At 39.5% G+C, this 17,822-nt stretch overlaps 1 protein-coding gene across 3 annotated transcripts in view; it reads right to left on the reverse strand.

Moving 5' to 3' along the window:
* fndc3ba (fibronectin type III domain containing 3Ba) overlaps positions 1–17,822 on the reverse strand; it is a 152,269-nt gene that overhangs the window by 53,157 nt on the left and 81,290 nt on the right. For all 3 annotated transcript variants that reach the window (XM_057333414.1, XM_057333413.1, XM_057333415.1), the window contains 3 exons: positions 6,757–6,833; positions 4,939–5,170; positions 3,822–4,100 (listed from right to left, as the gene is read on the reverse strand). In XM_057333414.1, the coding sequence (XP_057189397.1) occupies positions 3,822–4,100; positions 4,939–5,170; positions 6,757–6,833 (588 nt within the window). The remainder of the gene's footprint in view (positions 1–3,821; positions 4,101–4,938; positions 5,171–6,756; positions 6,834–17,822) is intronic.

The raw sequence follows: 17,822 nt of genomic DNA on the forward strand, positions 1-17,822 counted from the left end.
TATTCTTAACTTTCTATGCTAAATATTTTTTTGTTTTATTTTACCTTTTCCTGATGAATCTCTCTTGCCAACATAAGTAAAATATTAGTTTTAGTTTGTACTTATCGTATCAAACATCAGAAACACACGCGCGCACACACACACACACACCCCCACAGACACACACACGCACACACAACACAACACCAACCAACAAAACACACACACACACCACACACACATCTGCACACAGATTCCCAGTAGCAAAAAAAGTACTAACTATTGTGAAATTGTATTTAGTGTTCAGTTTACATATACAATTTTGCATTTTGGTGGATCTTTTTATTCAAAATGACTGGCAGTGAACAGGGTATACTGCAGTGTAGGGACCCATGACCGATGCTCTATTCAACTGAGAAAACAGGAAAACTTTTGAAGCTGTTGAATGTTGTTTTTTTGTGGTGTATATCTATACATATGTATAGCCTATATACAGAAGTGTTTCTGTAGCTCAGTTGGTAAAGCATTAGCATTGCAAAGGTCATTGGTTCAAAAGCCAGGGAACACGTATTCCTGTATAAAACAATGTATACTGTAGATACAGTATACAAATAATGTATAGCTTGAATGCATTTACCCTTTGAAAAAAACTTGCAACAAATGTAATAAATGTTAATATTATCCTAAATATTCTATAAATTCATGTGGTCGCAAAATGCTGCTTTTTCTAGGTAAACGCAACAGGTTACATGTAGAAAAAAATGTATTATAAAATTAAAGAAATATGAAAAAGCTGTGTTTTTTCTTAATATGTATATTGTAGGTAGGTTAATTGTGTAAGATAATAAACAAAATAAAACTTTTCTTTTGAGCAATTTTGTATACACTCACCTAAAGGATTATTAGGAACACCATACTAATACGGTGTTTGACCCCCTTTCGCCTTCAGAACTGCCTTAATTCTACGTGGCATTGATTCAACAAGGTGCTGAAAGCATTCTTTAGAAATGTTGGCCCATATTGATAGGATAGCATCTTGCAGTTGATGGAGATTTGTGGGATGCACATCCAGGGCACGAAGCTCCCGTTCCACCACATCCCAAAGATGTTCTATCGGGTTGAGATCTGGTGACTGTGGGGGCCATTCTAGTACAGTGAACTCATTGTCATGTTCAAGAAACCAATTTGAAATGATTCGAGCTTTGTGACATGGTGCATTATCCTGCTGGAAGTAGCCATTAGAGGATGGGTACATGGTGGTCATAAAGGGATGGACATGGTCAGAAACAATGCTCAGGTAGGCCGTGGCATTTAAACGATGCCCAATTGGCACTAAGGGGCCTAAAGTGTGCCAAGAAAACATCCCCCACACCATTACACCACCACCACCAGCCTGCACAGTGGTAACAAGGCATGATGGATCCATGTTCTCATTCTGTTTACGCCAAATTCTGACTCTACCATTTGAATGTCTCAACAGAAATCGAGACTCATCAGACCAGGCAACATTTTTCCAGTCTTCAACTGTCCAATTTTGGTGAGCTCGTGCAAATTGTAGCCTCTTTTTCCTATTTGTAGTGGAGATGAGTGGTACCCGGTGGGGTCTTCTGCTGTTGTAGCCCATCTGCCTCAAGGTTGTGCGTGTTGTGGCTTCACAAATGCTTTGCTGCATACCTCGGTTGTAACGAGTGGTTATTTCAGTCAAAGTTGCTCTTCTATCAGCTTGAATCAGTCGGCCCATTCTCCTCTGACCTCTAGCATCAACAAGGCATTTTCGCCCACAGGACTGCCGCATACTGGATGTTTTTCCCTTTTCACACCATTCTTTGTAAACCCTAGAAATGGTTGTGCGTGAAAATCCCAGTAACTGAGCAGATTGTGAAATACTCAGACCGGCCCGTCTGGCACCAACAACCATGCCACGCTCAAAATTGCTTAAATCACCTTTCTTTCCCATTCTGACATTCAGTTTGGAGTTCAGGAGATTGTCTTGACCAGGACCACACCCCTAAATGCATTGAAGCAACTGCCATGTGATTGGTTGATTAGATAATTGCATTAATGAGAAATTGAACAGGTGTTCCTAATAATCCTTTAGGTGAGTGTATATTGAAGTGTTTGGGGTCAAAATGACCCCACACATTAAAAGTGTTGCTAAAAATTGAACACAATAGGAGGGTTAAGAGAGTTTTCTCCAGTTTTGCCTTTAATCAGCATTTCTGTATGTATTGTTACAATTCCAGTCCAGTGTCTTTTGAATTTCAACAGAAACACACCTCAGGAGTGACAAAGTCATCCAAAAAAAATGGGAACAAAACATGTAAACTGACAACATGACAAGACACATGAAAAAAATTCCATCATAGGCTTCTTCCATCATATGATCCTAAAAACCATGTAAAAACAGTATTATGTCATTTTAACATGTATATGAACTTTTTCTTTGCAGTATTGAAGCTATCTGCAAATCTTATTTTGACCAGATTTTCTAAAAAATAAAAGACAATATTTTCATTTGGAAGAAATCGCCAATGGAGTTATTTTCCATGGCTGTAGTTTTAACTATACACAAGACACTACTCTCTTCCAGAAAGTATAATACAAGATATCAAAAGTGGCAAATACTAACTTCACGAATACAAAACTTATCTCCTCTCATAACCCGTCTTTGATCCTACAGTTATAAGTATGTGTATCATCAAAACACCATATGGATATATTTGGTAAGAGTCTGTCTCGTTCAGCTTGTTAGATTATGAAGGTCTATGATAAACTGATCAAAGGACAGACGGCTTGAGATGGCAGCAAACTAATTTCTGCTTCCATGCTGTCAGTCTACAGCGAGTCAATCTCACAACACCTGCAATACAATGCTACATAAACTCCCAGAAATAAGACTTGCTTTTTCTTGACTGAAGCCTGTTAAAAGGTACTGTACATCTCATGTCCAAAGGATATGTTTTTAACATATCGCCATCAATACTGTATATAGCATTAATGCTCCTTTTCTAAGCACAAAATATATTTTTTCTAATACACTATAGCTTGAAAGTTGAAAGACTCTTGAATAGAAAAATATCTAGCAGAAGACACTGTGTAGTAACATCATCGATCTTATAGATAACAGGTGTGGGTTTAAAGCCATATAGATCTATACATTGAAAAATGTTTATGTTAAGAAAACATCCTTGCGGGTGGGAAACGGCATGAGAATACATCTCAAGTGGAGCTGGTTTCTAAACAACACGGCAGGGGGCCTGATAAGGCACATGTAGAAGTGGTGAGGATTGGTGGTCAGGCTCAAAGGACCCCTTCATGGAGAGAACGTGACTCCACAGGTATGTGGGGCGCCATTCAGCAGAGGCCCAACATGGGCAACAAGGGCCACATTGTGGGTGCTGGAAAAACGATAGCACCTTGGCGATTCCCAGCTATGCAGCTTCTGCGGCATATCGACCTCTATTGATGCACTTATCTCTTTCTTCTTTTTACAAGAACAGAAAAAAACATTGAGGGTAGAGGGAACATGCATTACAGATGTCTAATGGAAGCTGTGGAACATTAGAGGCTAAATATTCTAGCTGTGTATGAGATGATTTAATGTAACCACAATAACATCTATATATATGTATTGGGTAAACCTTGCTGAGATTTTCTGGCACAGAGCAAAACGCGCAAATGTGTTCCAACTTCTGGAATTCTGTGGTTTGTAACCTAGCTTTTCCTTTACATCATGCAAGAACAAAGTGAAGAGGAGACAATGGGGGACAGACGTTCTGCTACAGTAATTTATTAATTTAGTCTGTTCTGCTACTTTAACTCGAGAGTGCTAAAGCTCTTACCTTGTAAGTCAGGTTCACTAGACCTGGGGCTACTCCGAGTTCCCCGGGCTGTTTTTTTAGCACCGGGACTGGTTCCCCCTCCTCCTCCACCACCTCCTCCATTTCCATGGATCTTGCCGTAGCCGTTGTACGTATTGTTGCAGCCCATGTTGCTCTTGTAGAGAGAGGGGGGGCTGTTGAGACGATTCTGTCGCTCCAGTCGGTCCTTCATCTTCTTTGGTGGAGGTTTGTACTGTTCATCTCGTCCAATGTAATTCATCCCGTACAGTGGAATGATCTCTGCAGGAACACAATCACATTCAACATTCAGTCATGAATCTTTCACATAGGTCAAAAAGAGAAAATTTTGAGATGACAAAAAACAATGGCAACAAGCCTTTATCTGTGGCTTATGCTAATGCAGTAGCATGCACGGTCAAATGACTTGTTCAAAACGCCTGTCTTTGCAATGTAAGCAAGGCCAACTCACCCCAATTAGTTGAAAAACGTATCACTCAAAACTTTTTTTGGATCATGAACCAAATTTTATGTCCCCCGAGAATATTTTCTTCTATGATTATACAGTATGAACAAACAAACAATAGATCAAATGAAAGTCCAGAGTCTCGAATTCACAACCATGATCAAAACACGGAGCATTTGTTTTATTGTTTGAGCCCCCAACAAATAACATTGAAAAAATGTAAAGCTTGAAAAAGTTGCAAGGAAGCAATGGGTCATAAATGACAAAAATATTGTCAATGGCGGGGAGTCAGAAATAAGATGTAATCCAACATTTATTTTTTTAAATAACATGAAATAAGAAAAATAATAACATACATTTTTATAAACAAAACAAATAATCATGTTGTATCCCTAATATTTTTTTCTTTTAATTTGTTTACTTAAAGCAGAACAGAAGCTATGTTTACAAATTAAGGACACATTCAGTTGATTTCATTTCATATTTCTGTATAGTACTTTGTAACATTAAATAATTCAATAACATAGTTTTTGCTGACGTGTTGAAACTAGATAGAGAATTATGAAATTCCATTGGCTTTGTTATTGCCGAAGGAGGTTGCTTTCGTGACAACTCTAGCACACAAAATAAGTCTGTGTTCCTAAGCACACTCACCTTCATTGTACATAGGCGGGATATGATGCTGGTAGTACTGATGTGGTGGAATGTCTCCAGGGCTGATGGGAGGGTAGTAGGCCGTGTGCGAGTTTGGGATAAAGGGTGGGGGAGCCATGTATGGAGGTAAGTGATGGGTTGGAGAGATGGCGGGAGAGTAGCTGGGAGGGTAACATTCAGGAGACTGAGGGGTAACCACCACTCTTCGGACCCCTGTGTTGTCTTCCAGCACCTTGAGAGGGAAGAACAAATGAGAATAATTGTTACAAAAAAGAATGCTAAAAAGTGAAAAGCATCTCAAACTATGTATAAAGGGAAAGGTTAAACATGTCTTAAAAATCTCTTTGGCAGTCTGTATGGATGTGTTGATCCTAAACCATCCGTGTGACCTGCTGACCCCAATAGTGTTTGTGTGTGTGTGTGTGTGTACATCAGAGTGTACTTGACATGTCTATCAATCAGTATCCAGCAGTCAGAGGAGATGTCAGGAGCGATTATCTAGTCCTCCATCAAGTTCAGGCTTGAACTGCATTCAAACACCGAGCGCTCAGAAAGCCATCATTTCATCATCATGTCTATGTGAAACATCAGACTAACAGAGACTGTGGAATGCGAGCTATGAGAAGAAGGAGAGTCTTTTGTGACATCAAGTAAAGTAAATATCAAAGATGTCGTCTTCTATAACTGAAGCTGAGGCTTTCAGGCTGATCTTTCTGTTGTTGTCCTATTAAAGAGTTCAGAGTACAGAAAAGTTAGGAAACCCTATGTACACAAACGCCTAATTTGTTTGTGTTCTGGATTTCTGGAAAACAACAACAAATAACCTTTACTCGACGTTTAACGGTTGTATGGGACCCCATCTTTGTTTGGCCCTTCTTGACATTTTAACCTGTAATTCTTTTTGCTCGGCTCTTCAAAATATGGCCCTTTAAATGATAAATGAAAGGAAAATACAATAGTTTAGGCCTGGCTTTAATGTACTACTCAATTTGATATAATATCTAACACCAACAAGGGGTCTATGATCCATGAAAGGGTGAAGAAAGTTGAAGTACTGGTCTGGACAGGTGGCCAATAAATATATCAACTTTAAACTGCAGTCACACACACGCACACTTAATAGCCTTTGAAAAAAAACAGAACAGAGCCATTTGTTAGCTTGTTGCGGGTAGATGCTTAGCTAAGGTGAGGTCTAAATGTAGATGTAATGTAACCACCAGGCTCCAGGTCCAGATCTGTGACTGACTGCACTGATCGTATCTTTCAATGAAAACTAAGGATTGCTTTGTTGATTATTTGAGCTGCCAGATAGAGATCACCACATGGTTTGGAATGAGCTCATTGTTTAATGTCTAATGGATTATAATACTGAGCAGTAAGAGCTTCTGGGCAGACCACGTCTACTCTTAGAAGTGAGAAGATATGAGGTTGTCAGGGTTGTGGGCATTGTTAAATAAGAACAATATGTCTTGTGGTAAGAATAAGGCACTTGGAATATTCCTCTAAATCCCCATGAAATCACTTTAAGATTAATTTCCTGTGTTGATGTCTATTAAAACCGGATTGGACACTAAAGCACATCTATGCTTTTTCCAAATAGTCACCAGGCCTTCTGTACATTACAGCCATAAACTACAATTTGGTAAATTGCTGACAGTATTGAGAGGGTATTGATTCTCAACAAACAACCTGTTCACACACAAAAAACACACTTTAAGGAATGAAGAGAATACGGCCTCATTATGCAAATCATAAAAATACATATTATGAGTTGCTGTTCTATTGCTTTTCTTCCAACGCACAAAGCTCAGCACTCACCTGGGAGATGTAGCCGGGGGGCACGTGGATGGGTGGGATGGATCCATTTGGTGACATCATCGGAACCTCTGCTGGCCCTGTGTGCACACGAGAGAAAAAAAACAGTTAAATACCTAAATTTACTGCAGTACACAGACCCAAACATCATAAGCCTTTATTCTTCTGTAAAACCAAGCATGCATATTTCATGCACATTACACATGAATTCCACTGGTCCTTTTTTAATAACCACCCAACTATGCATTATAACAAATATGTTTGCATTGCAGCAAAAAGCTAAACAAAACAAAATCATTCCATTCTCAACGGGCCAGTAACTGCTGGACACCAAACAGCAATGGATAAAGCACACAAACAAACAGGCCAAAAAGCGCCGGCCCACTTGGCACAGTGAACTAAGGATTGTGGGTAATGGAAGCAGAGTCCAGACAGACTGTTATGGAGCATTGGAAAGGACTCAGGCAGCATGGAAAGTCTCCTGTCGCTTTGTGAGCCTCTCGTCAGGTCTGATTTACTGCGCAATTATTCTTCATATCCCTCTCTCGCTTTGACTGATGGGATCACCAGTCATGACATCACATACCTGCTTATGGTTTTTCCAATCAACATCAGACTCCTCAAGGCCCACTCTGAGGCTTTCCTCAAAATAAACACTCATTTTCCACTGTTCATTTGTCTGCTGGTTGTATCATTTACTCAAAAATCTGAAACATTCAGTAAGCTGTTTTGTGTAATAGAGAGGAAATGTATACAGTATATATACTGTATATATGATAGCTAAAAATACTTATATATCTATAAGTATTGTATATGTGTTTATATATACACACACACATTTATATATATACAGTATATATATATATATATATATATGTATATGTATATAAAGTATTTTTAGCTATTTAAAAAAACACAAGAAAAAGAAAAAATATTGTTCCAGAATTCTTCTCTGATGCACATATTTCCACATTTAGACTTAATTTTTCAGAGGTGTATAAAGACCTTACATAATGAAGCGTTATGTTTTTATTACCTTAGAATGAGCTATTTCTATCTACATACACTGTGGGTCCCCTTACATGGAATTTTCCATGTTGTTTCTACAGTAGCCCTAAACGGACAAACTACGTTTACGTTACACAAATACATTATCTACTTCGGCAAAGAAGCGAAAACGTGACGACATCTTAGTCCTGTGTCATCCACCGTAGTGCTTTGAAAGGGAGGGGGAGTGAGCCGTTGGTTGCAATTCGCAACCTCACCACTAGATGTCGGTAAATTTCATACACTGTACCTTTAAAGTATTCACTACTGTAGGTAGTCTAATATAAACCAGACACAAAACCTCTTCGTCAGCTTAATTACAGATACACTAGAAAAAATGTATTCAAATCCGAAGCAAATCGCGCTGTTGACTTTTCCACTGCGGTCCCTGTCTCCTTCTGTCTCTTGAACCCTCACAGTAGTGGAGGTCTGGGTGAAGCCTGGTAAAGACATCATCTTCCTATGAGACAGCAGCAGTCAGCTCTATAATACTTTGGCCAGCATAAATCACAGGATGGCCTGTAATGAATTCTACAGTTGACTCTACAGCAGCTGCCAAAGGCCTGCTCATAACAACATCAATGCTACGATCTCATACCCTGAACAACATTCCAGAACTGCTCATGTGTGATGTTTTTAATGAGAAACGCTGGGCTTAAGGCCCGTTCACACCAAGAACCTGTAACTACAGGTATCACGTTTTCAAAATAGTTCGAAACTCAAGAGTACAGCGGAGTCTATACTGCAACTAAAACGATACAGAGAAACAATATCACTGGGTTGAATGATAAAACGCTGACTGCCATTTAAAACCCACTGGAATTGAAAGGGCCTTTAAAGTCCCTGTGAACCAGAAGTTGCGATCGCTTTATACTTCCGTATTCTGACATTTCCGAGTGAAAAGGAATTTCAAAGGAAAAAATTAGAGGGCGTGGCTTGCGTTTTTCACTGTGAATTGAATGGATGTGTAAAAATAGCTGTTGAATTTTGAAATGAAACTGGCAGCAGACTGACAGTTGAAGGGGAGGAGTTAACGGATGCTCCACCCAAGCCGTCTAATTTACGTCACTTGAAATGGATAGTCATTTCAGGGCGGAAGTGCATTTTCAGATTTTAACTGAAGATTATGAGGGTACGTGAATTTAAAAATGAAAATGACCCACATTGATAAGCCATTTACTATTAACGCTGCAATATTTCATGAAAAAACAAGAATTGTCATTTTTAATTTCACTGGGACTTTAAAGCGAGAGGACACCTCTTATATTATTTATCAGAGGCTTTTATCCATAGCAACTTACAGCACGTTCCTCTACATTTGTTTATCAGTTCATGTGTTACCTGAAAATGTTGGATTGTTGTGGACAATCTTGGATAGAAGACAGATAATTTACATAGTCCATAACCGTCCAATAAACCGGTGCAAAAACAGTTCACAGATTCATTTAGCAAAAATTCCAACTCACAAATATCAGTGCAGCATTTTACAAATCGTCACTGTCCTTCCAAAACCCCAGATGTCAAATCCCAGTGACGAGTAATAATGACTCGTCACGGCAAAACAATCACGAAATATGATATTTTATTGTGTAGTGAATTTGGCAGCTATATACTGTATTATGTACAGTTATATATCAAAATAGATGCTTTTTGTTAATAGTTCTAGGGAGCTAACTACTTTTTTAAACTGTCCTTTCAAAGCTTTAAAATTTTTGCTTCCAATAATGCAAGATGCTTGTAGTCACATACTGTAGTATTAGTGTAAAGTGGTTTTAAGGAAAATAAATTGACAGTATAGAAAAACGGTTAAATATAATTCATAAAAAAAATCAAGAGGCTGGATTAACAGAAGCAATTTTCCAGTAACAGCTAAACTCCTGCTGATTCCAAAGGGTCTTTTTGGTTAACTGGTGAGAGTAGAGGAGGAGTCCTTACTGGAACTGTGTGTGTTTACGTGTAAGTGCGTCTGTGTGCTGCACAACATGGGTTCCAGTCAGGAACATGACCTTGCTAGTAGAACAAACCCATTAGTCTATGATGGTAAACACAAACAGCCTGTCAATCAGAGCAAAGTCGAATGAGTTGAATGAATTGCCATTACCCTTCTGCATTTGTGCATTCGCATGAACGTGGGCGTGAGTGTGGGCAAGCGTTCGGCAGGTGTAAGCTGTGTGTTTAGCCATCTTTACTTAACTTATGCAAGAAATCAAGGTCTGTCTTGTGTACATCCACCCACACATACACATGCACACAAACACAGTTGACCCAATGTACAAGGTACTAAGAGAAATAATTGACCTGACCAACCAAAAGGCAGACAGGAGCTGTGGGGGTTCTTTACATTGACTTCACTGACATCCACTGTGTCCATCTTGAACTAATAATTAAGTGATGTCTGTGAAAGTTAAAATAAATGATATAATTGTCTCTATTTAAAAGCTACGGATGAGTGCCTTTACAAAGGAAGATTAGGCAACTAGTAATGGAAAAAATATCAAATAGTGCTGAGCAGTTTTTTCCTCAAGGTCTGGCTGTAAATCCAACCCAAACCGGTAATCCCAACGCTGTCTGATGATGGGAAACAGTTTCCATTGAACATCAGTATGTGCTGAGGTATCACCACAAACGCGCAAGCTCACACAAATAACAAAGTACTATGGTATTTTTGCGTACCGCCATCCAATATCTCTCTATATCTATATTGAAGCTTCACAGTTATATACACACTACCGGTCATACATTTAGGATCACTCTTTATTCATTTTTTTCCACAGTTCAGAATATTAAACCCATCAAAACCACAAAACATCACAAATATAGCTGTGGGAATTATGTTGTGACTAAAAGCATTCAAAATAAATGAACTATGTTATATTTGAGCATCTTTAGTTTAAAGTAGCCACTCTTTGACTAGAATCGTACACTTCGCATTTTATCTTAGAAGCTTCTTGAGGTTCTAACCTGGCAAGCTTTTTATACAGTACTGAAGGAATTTCCATCTATGCTGGACTCTTGTTGACTGCTTTTTATTTATTATTTGGTCCAAAGGTAGTCAAGTTTCAATCAATCCATTTATTATGGTATCACAAATGTATTATAACATGAGAAAGTTAGCAAAGCCCAATTCATAGCATGAGTATCTGATACCATCACCAGCCCCCCTCAGCACCTGTCAAAGGCATGTCAGACGCACAGCCTTGAAACATAAAGTCTGTGCGTGTCCAGCACATGACTATGCAGAGAGGAAGAGAACAGGCTCTGCTCTTTCATGTCAAATACATTATTCATCCCTTCTTTCCTCCGCAGCGGAGCACAGGGAGCACATGTGGGCCTGTGGGAGTTAGTGCTCTTTAATGAAGAGAGCTGCCTGGAGTCACGGTCAGGCCTGGTGGAGTGTGCAGAGCCCACAGAGGACGTCTTTACGGCCCAAGCTTTGCCTGTATACACTGAGAGCACTCATGTGAAATCTACACTTGACAGACACTGCCTGCTTTCTTTGCCCTGCTCTTGAGCACTTCACACCCCAAATCATCTCCTCTTCATGCTGAGCATCTCTGAAGCATGGCCGAGTTTGAAACTAGATTCTCAATGTATGTATTCTCATGCGCTCGCTGCCACTGAAGTACGCTCCATTTCTGAAGTATCCGCTAACTTTGGTCTGGTTATGGAGGACGTCATGATAGGTTTCCATATGGAATTTTTTATAAGGTACTTGATAACGTAAGCTTCTGTAGATACTAGATACTTAAGCTATTCTTCACCTTTACTACGTGAATCAAACCTGAGCTTATTCTCCATTTACTGCTGTGTCCAGAGGCAGGGACATGGGATACATGAAAAGCGAGGAACGATAATTCAAAACGTAATTAGAAATTCCAGGACGGCAGGTAGGTTAATCTTCAAAAGAATGTCTAAGCCAGCAAAAAAAAACGCGAGGCACGGGTAAGGCACGGCACACGCATCAGAATGCCTCGTATCCCCTGTTGTAAGAAACAGATAAACACAACCCAACATGCACCCTGACAAATCTACATGAATATGAGCAGCTTTGGAAGGCTTGTAAGGCTGATAACAGGTTTCTAGGTTTTCAGACGGAGTGACAGAGGCTCCTTGTAGCGCTTCCAGAATGCTGGAGAGGGCAGTGGCACTAAGCGCTGTTGTCTTTCCGATCTCAGCGCACCTCTTGCCAGCATGCTTCTGGTTCTCTCTCGCCACACAAGAGGCTCCATTCAGGGGCCAGCCACTGAGGCTCCCAGCACAGAGACAGTAATATGCACCCAGTTGGCAAACAGACGTGTGTTTGGACAGTCGCTGTAGCCCTCTCCGTTTAGCAAACACCAGCATTCCTGCAGATCCAGAGCCAGTGGGTGCACACACACAATCGCGATGCTCAAATTCTCACAAAAAAACCCTCCGAACCCAACGGAACCAAAGTACCTTCTACCTGACGACAAGCAACAAGTCTTTGTTCAACCATGAAAGAACCATCACATCCACCATGCTAAGGGGGCTGCAGGTCTTCACAGGACATCAGGACCCACATTTATCAATATACACCTATATACAGTAGTGTGTACACCAACACTTCTTCACTGACTCAGAACAAAACAGAGATAAAACAAGAAATAATAGAAAAAATGTGCAACTCAAGAGTAGTTCCCCCAAAAATGAAATTCTGTCACAATATACCTTATTTTTGTCATGTTTTTCTACACTAAACCACAAAGCCGAAAAAATATATTTTCTTCAAAACGAAACAAGTGACATACTACTTTCCAATTACTATTTTACTGAAATCTAACTTTATATTGTATATATTGACAAACCAAACTATAATTAGAGAGAGAGAGAGAGAGAGAGAGAGAGAGAGAGAGAATAGAAACACGTTTTCTTCCATCTATCTGGAGTGGGAGTATTTTTCCATCCCATATTTCAAAAAGCCAATAAAATCTGGTAACATTTGTTATTTATTGAGCGAATGCATACATTTTCCAACAATGAAGTGAATTTTGTGGGTATTTGTTTACTTTCGCTGAAACTCTGTGAAAATCAATATAACTTTTATTACATTTCAATGAGCCCCTGTTGGACGTCGAATCTATAAAACCATATTTGATTTGGCACAGTAAAGAGAAAAAATTCGGCCACAGAAATCAAGCTTGTACAAGGGACTGTAGAAATCCATGTATGAGCCTGAATGTATGAGCCTGAACTATCCATCCTTCCATCCCGCTAGGAGGAATTTGGAGACTGTATTAGGCTTGTATGTCACTCAGTAGGCTCAAATTATTCAGAAATGCATCTAGTCAGTCAACAACATTTCGATCAGTCAGTCGATGGGTCACTGGTAGAATCAATCAGTCACTTAGTATTACATCAGTTCATCGGTCTACAGTGTATTCAATCTTCAGATCTGTCATCAAGGGTATATTTATAGGAAGACCAACAAATATATTATGTAGAACACTCTGAATGCTTTACAAAAATAAGACTACCATAACTGTTAAAACTTGCTCCCCAAAAACCCCTAATATTTTGATTTTGGCATTCAGTATCATAATGGTCCTACAAGCCAACTGACCTAATCTTACTGAGCAAGATCAGTTTCAAGCATGCCAACAACCACAACCAAAGATAACCTGGTCAAAAGGTGTTTGTTGTGATTGGATGTGAATTTAATGAATTTGAATATAATGACCAACTACAACAGGCCAACAGTTACTGACAAGTTTTTATACAAAAATTCAGTTCAATTCAGTTGATATTCAAATGAAGAAAAAATGTATACCTAGGCAAGAGTGAAAATGTATGAGACATTTTTTACTAAGTTCACTAACTCATGTTCGCTGTGTCTTCTCAATCCCGTGTAGGGTCATAACTATATAGAAACGTCCTTTAACAAGACTGCAATTTTATTTAAATAAACCTTTTCAAATGTCAGAGGTTTCACCATTCTCTACCACAGAATGCTTTAAACACAACACATAATTTGAGATGGGAAAAAAAATGTCTATGACATTTCAGAAATACGACAAAAGGGATAGAATTCTTCTGTAATTCATGTAAAGTATATAAACAGCATAAAAAGTTTTTTAACTTCGTAAAAGTTGCACTGATACATATTTCTTTGGCTTTAATATTTGTATTCTATGGAAACAGTTTTATAAAAGCAATAAAGTACTCGAGGCTAGTGCTTTATCATGAATATATCACGGCATGACGCCTAACAACAATATTGTGATATATTCTCGATAAAGCACAGCCTCTCGTACCTTATTGCTTACTTAAAGCCTTTCCTTCCGCTGGAAAAATAGTCCCTGATTGACTTTGAACAACAACAAAAGCTGCGTCACAATTCGAAGGCTGCGTCCTCCAGAGGTAACATTTGCCGGGCGCATAAGTCATTGAGGTTTATTATTTCAGGTTTTATTTCAGAAAAGCAAGAGTTACATTTCAAGGTAAGAATGAAACTACAATGTTCATTTTATAATGTTTTTAACTGACATTAGACAACCTCGATGACTTATGCAATCAACTAATGTGACCTCCGGAGGACACAGCCTTCAAATTGAGGCGCAGCTATGTTTAGTTTAGGTTGCTAAAGGGGCTCGCACACCGGATGCGGAAGCACCGCGCAGCGTAGCACCATTGTTTGTAAAAAATGAACATATTGTTTTCTATGAGTGTACACACACCGGCGCCGCTATTCGGTACTACAACTCAGGATGCTGTTCTGAGTCCTGCAGCGCCGCTCGCATAATATAACATTAAATTAGATGTTATTTGACTGAAATCATCTTTAATGTACACATCGACTTCCCCATAAACTGCTAGATGCATTTATCTGTTTGGGAATAATGGAAAAACAGCACATTCATACAGAAAACCTCTTGATTCTACCAAGTTAATAACAGTTGTCCTAGACGTGACGTTGCGTGGCTTGGCGCTTCCGCATCCGGTGTGAGACCCCCTTAAGGGTGCTGTGCAGTGATGCACAGAATCGTTAGGTGAAACGGTCTTAGCTGTGTTTTGTTGTGAATAAAGCACAGCTATTGACCAATCAGAATCAAGGACTATAGTTAATGCGCAAACTAATTCAAAAGATTAAAGTCCAAAAGTGGTTCAAAAGTTAAGGATACAACAACATACTTGTATTTTATAAGACTGAGCCACACAGTGTTGTGCTTACTGACGTGGTTACCAGACAGAACAACTGAAGTCTATGTGGAGCATATTCTCACACAAACACACATTAACACACACTTTCACTTACAACATCATTAGAAAACTCTTTTCACATACCACACTGTACTTTAAAAGCTGCTCATCTGTCACATTAGCGGAGTGCAGCTACAACCAGACTCGGGCCCAATTAAATAGGCCCATAAAAAGAGTATGATATAGCAATCCAGTAAAAAGCCACACACATCATCTCTTCCTGGCAAAACCTCGGGCTCTATTAATCACCAGCTCCATTAGAATCCCATCAAGTGTATTATAAGACCGATTCATGAGTATCTAGTCCTAACTAAACCAAACCAAGCACCATTCTGCATTATGTGTCTTCGCTCAGACGTTTTCCTTAGAGCTTTTGGGAACCTGCAGACTCAGCTGCACTGGGTTTAAGGTTTTATCTACTCTGCTACTTTGAGATAATGGGGATAGGAGGTGGTTATGATTTATAATGATGTGCTTTTGAGGTCTGGCGGCTTTATGCTAAAAAATGAAGCAGGGAGTTTTAGCATCAGCTCACAGAGGTAAAAGATGCAGTCACAGTGCATATTCAGTCAATGGTAGAAGTGCACACTGCCACAGGGAGGGCAGAGGTCATATCTGGCTTGCTATATCTAAGCTTGCTCGAGTCACCGGTGCTACATATCTTCTGCACTTATATGTGCTTAAACATCAAAAATCAGAGCTATATTGATCAGTCAAAAGTCTACCAAAGACATAGGGGTCAAAAGATGATATCACTTAATCACTCAAGGGCTTTTGCTACGTGTGAAAGTACATCCGCATTCTCATTCTAGGCACCCTTTACTAACACCATTACCGCCAATCATAATGTGTCTTACAAGGTGAGTTGTCTTTCGTGCACACGTATCTCCTGGACCAAGGGTTTTCAAGCTTTACGATGCAAAGGGCCCCAAAATATGATCAACCTTTTGTGGGGACCCCGTCCTAAAATACATATCCATCTGTATGAAATGTGAAATGTATACGATTCTAGTCAAAGGGTGGCTATTTTAAAGACGCTAAAATATAACAAGAGTTCATTTGTTTTTCGATGCTTTTAGTCACCACATAATTCCCACATCTACATTTGTGTTATTTCATGGTTTCGAAACTGTTTATTCTAAACTGTGGAAAAATATGAATAAAGAGTGATCCTAAACTTTTGAGCGGTAGTATATAAAGACAACATATATTAAATAATTGTCTAGAAGTAATGTTGGATGTATAAAATGTGTGTTAGAAACAAGTTACCATCACACAAGTTTAACAATAAAAGTTTCATATTAACACAATATTAATGTTCAATATTAACTTGTTGAGTGTCAGTAATCTACGTATATGCCATAGGTAGGTAGCAGAAAGTATAAATCACTGTGCAGCCGAAAGTATAAAGCAGAACGTGACACTAATCTAGTTCCCATTAGTGCTGAAAACTTCTATTATGCTATTGTTTGGGTGTCTGTGCAAGTATGAACGCATAAAACACATAAAGACTCAGTGCAGTGCATCCCCCTACTTTAAAACGGTGCCTGGTATTAACGCTTTTATACGATCACAGTTTGATGTGCAGAAACATATACAGTATATTGTACAAGTGATTGGAGCTTTATTCAAATGAGCAGCCATGATGAGTTGGGACGCAAAGGATGAAAAACATGTTTGGTTCAAAAAGGTTTCTGCAAACATGGTTGAAATTCATCAGTGAAACGTTAGATTCCATCAGAAATCCTTGTCTACATACAACACACACATACATTTTTTAGGGGGCCATACTGAGATGACGTTCCCTCAGCCCCCCTTCGTGTGGATTCCTGCCTTTGTCCATTTTTTTCTCTTTAAGACCGTCTCATTTAAATGCACATACACACACAGAGCAGCTGCATACCTCCGGTACATAAACATGTGAAAGTGATGCTCTCTCAAACATGGCTTGAAGTCATGCCAGAATGTGTGCAGCGAGTGGGCTGTATGTTGGCTGTGCTCCTACATGTCTGTCCTTTTAAACTCCGTCAACTCCAGCTGAATGTGCCGTCTCCACCCAACTCAGTAGCCAAGTCTCTAATACTCTAATGAGGTTATGCATTCTCTCTTAAAGCTCTTGCTTTGCTCAGAAATACCGTAACAATTGCTGCACCAATTTTCACTATTTAATGGTGCTTGCAAGGGCAAGCATGAGTATCATAACTGCTCAGATCCACGTTGAGGTCATGGAACAAATTAGTTTCGCATAACTACACCCTAACAACCGTGATAACCACATTTAGAGCACCTTAGCAACCATCCAACAACACCGCAGCATGGCAGTTTCACACAGACAAACATTTTACTCAGAAAATGCACAAATTTAGTTTCTTCACTCTTTGTCTGTTTATCTTCTTGAACAACCTCACCCACAAGCAGGTCTGACCCTACTGAACGTGACGTGTGCCATTCCTCCACTATAAAAATAGCACGCTAAAAGTATGCACTCCCATCCTCCTCCCTCAAACCGCTGTAGAGGTATTCGGCCCCGTAAAGCTGAAACCTTGGGAGCATGTAAACCTTTGAGAGCATGAGTGCCCTGAGGAGGACAAGTTCTCTCAGTGAAGCCCAGCCCTAGCTCTTCCCTGCCAGCTCAGATTTCTATTAGCCTTCCCATCGGACCACTCCCCTGTATAGTAGGCCTTTGTGGGAAAGGAAGGCCCCTGAACCGAGTCTGATCCCCCCTGAGAACACACACACCTCTCCTGACTTACTAAGGCTTTCTCTATATTTACACCACAGTTTACCCCAAAAAATGCACCACT

The sequence above is a fragment of the Triplophysa rosa genome, linkage group LG5 (genome assembly GCF_024868665.1).
Source record: "Triplophysa rosa linkage group LG5, Trosa_1v2, whole genome shotgun sequence".
Lineage (NCBI taxonomy): Eukaryota > Metazoa > Chordata > Actinopteri > Cypriniformes > Nemacheilidae > Triplophysa > Triplophysa rosa.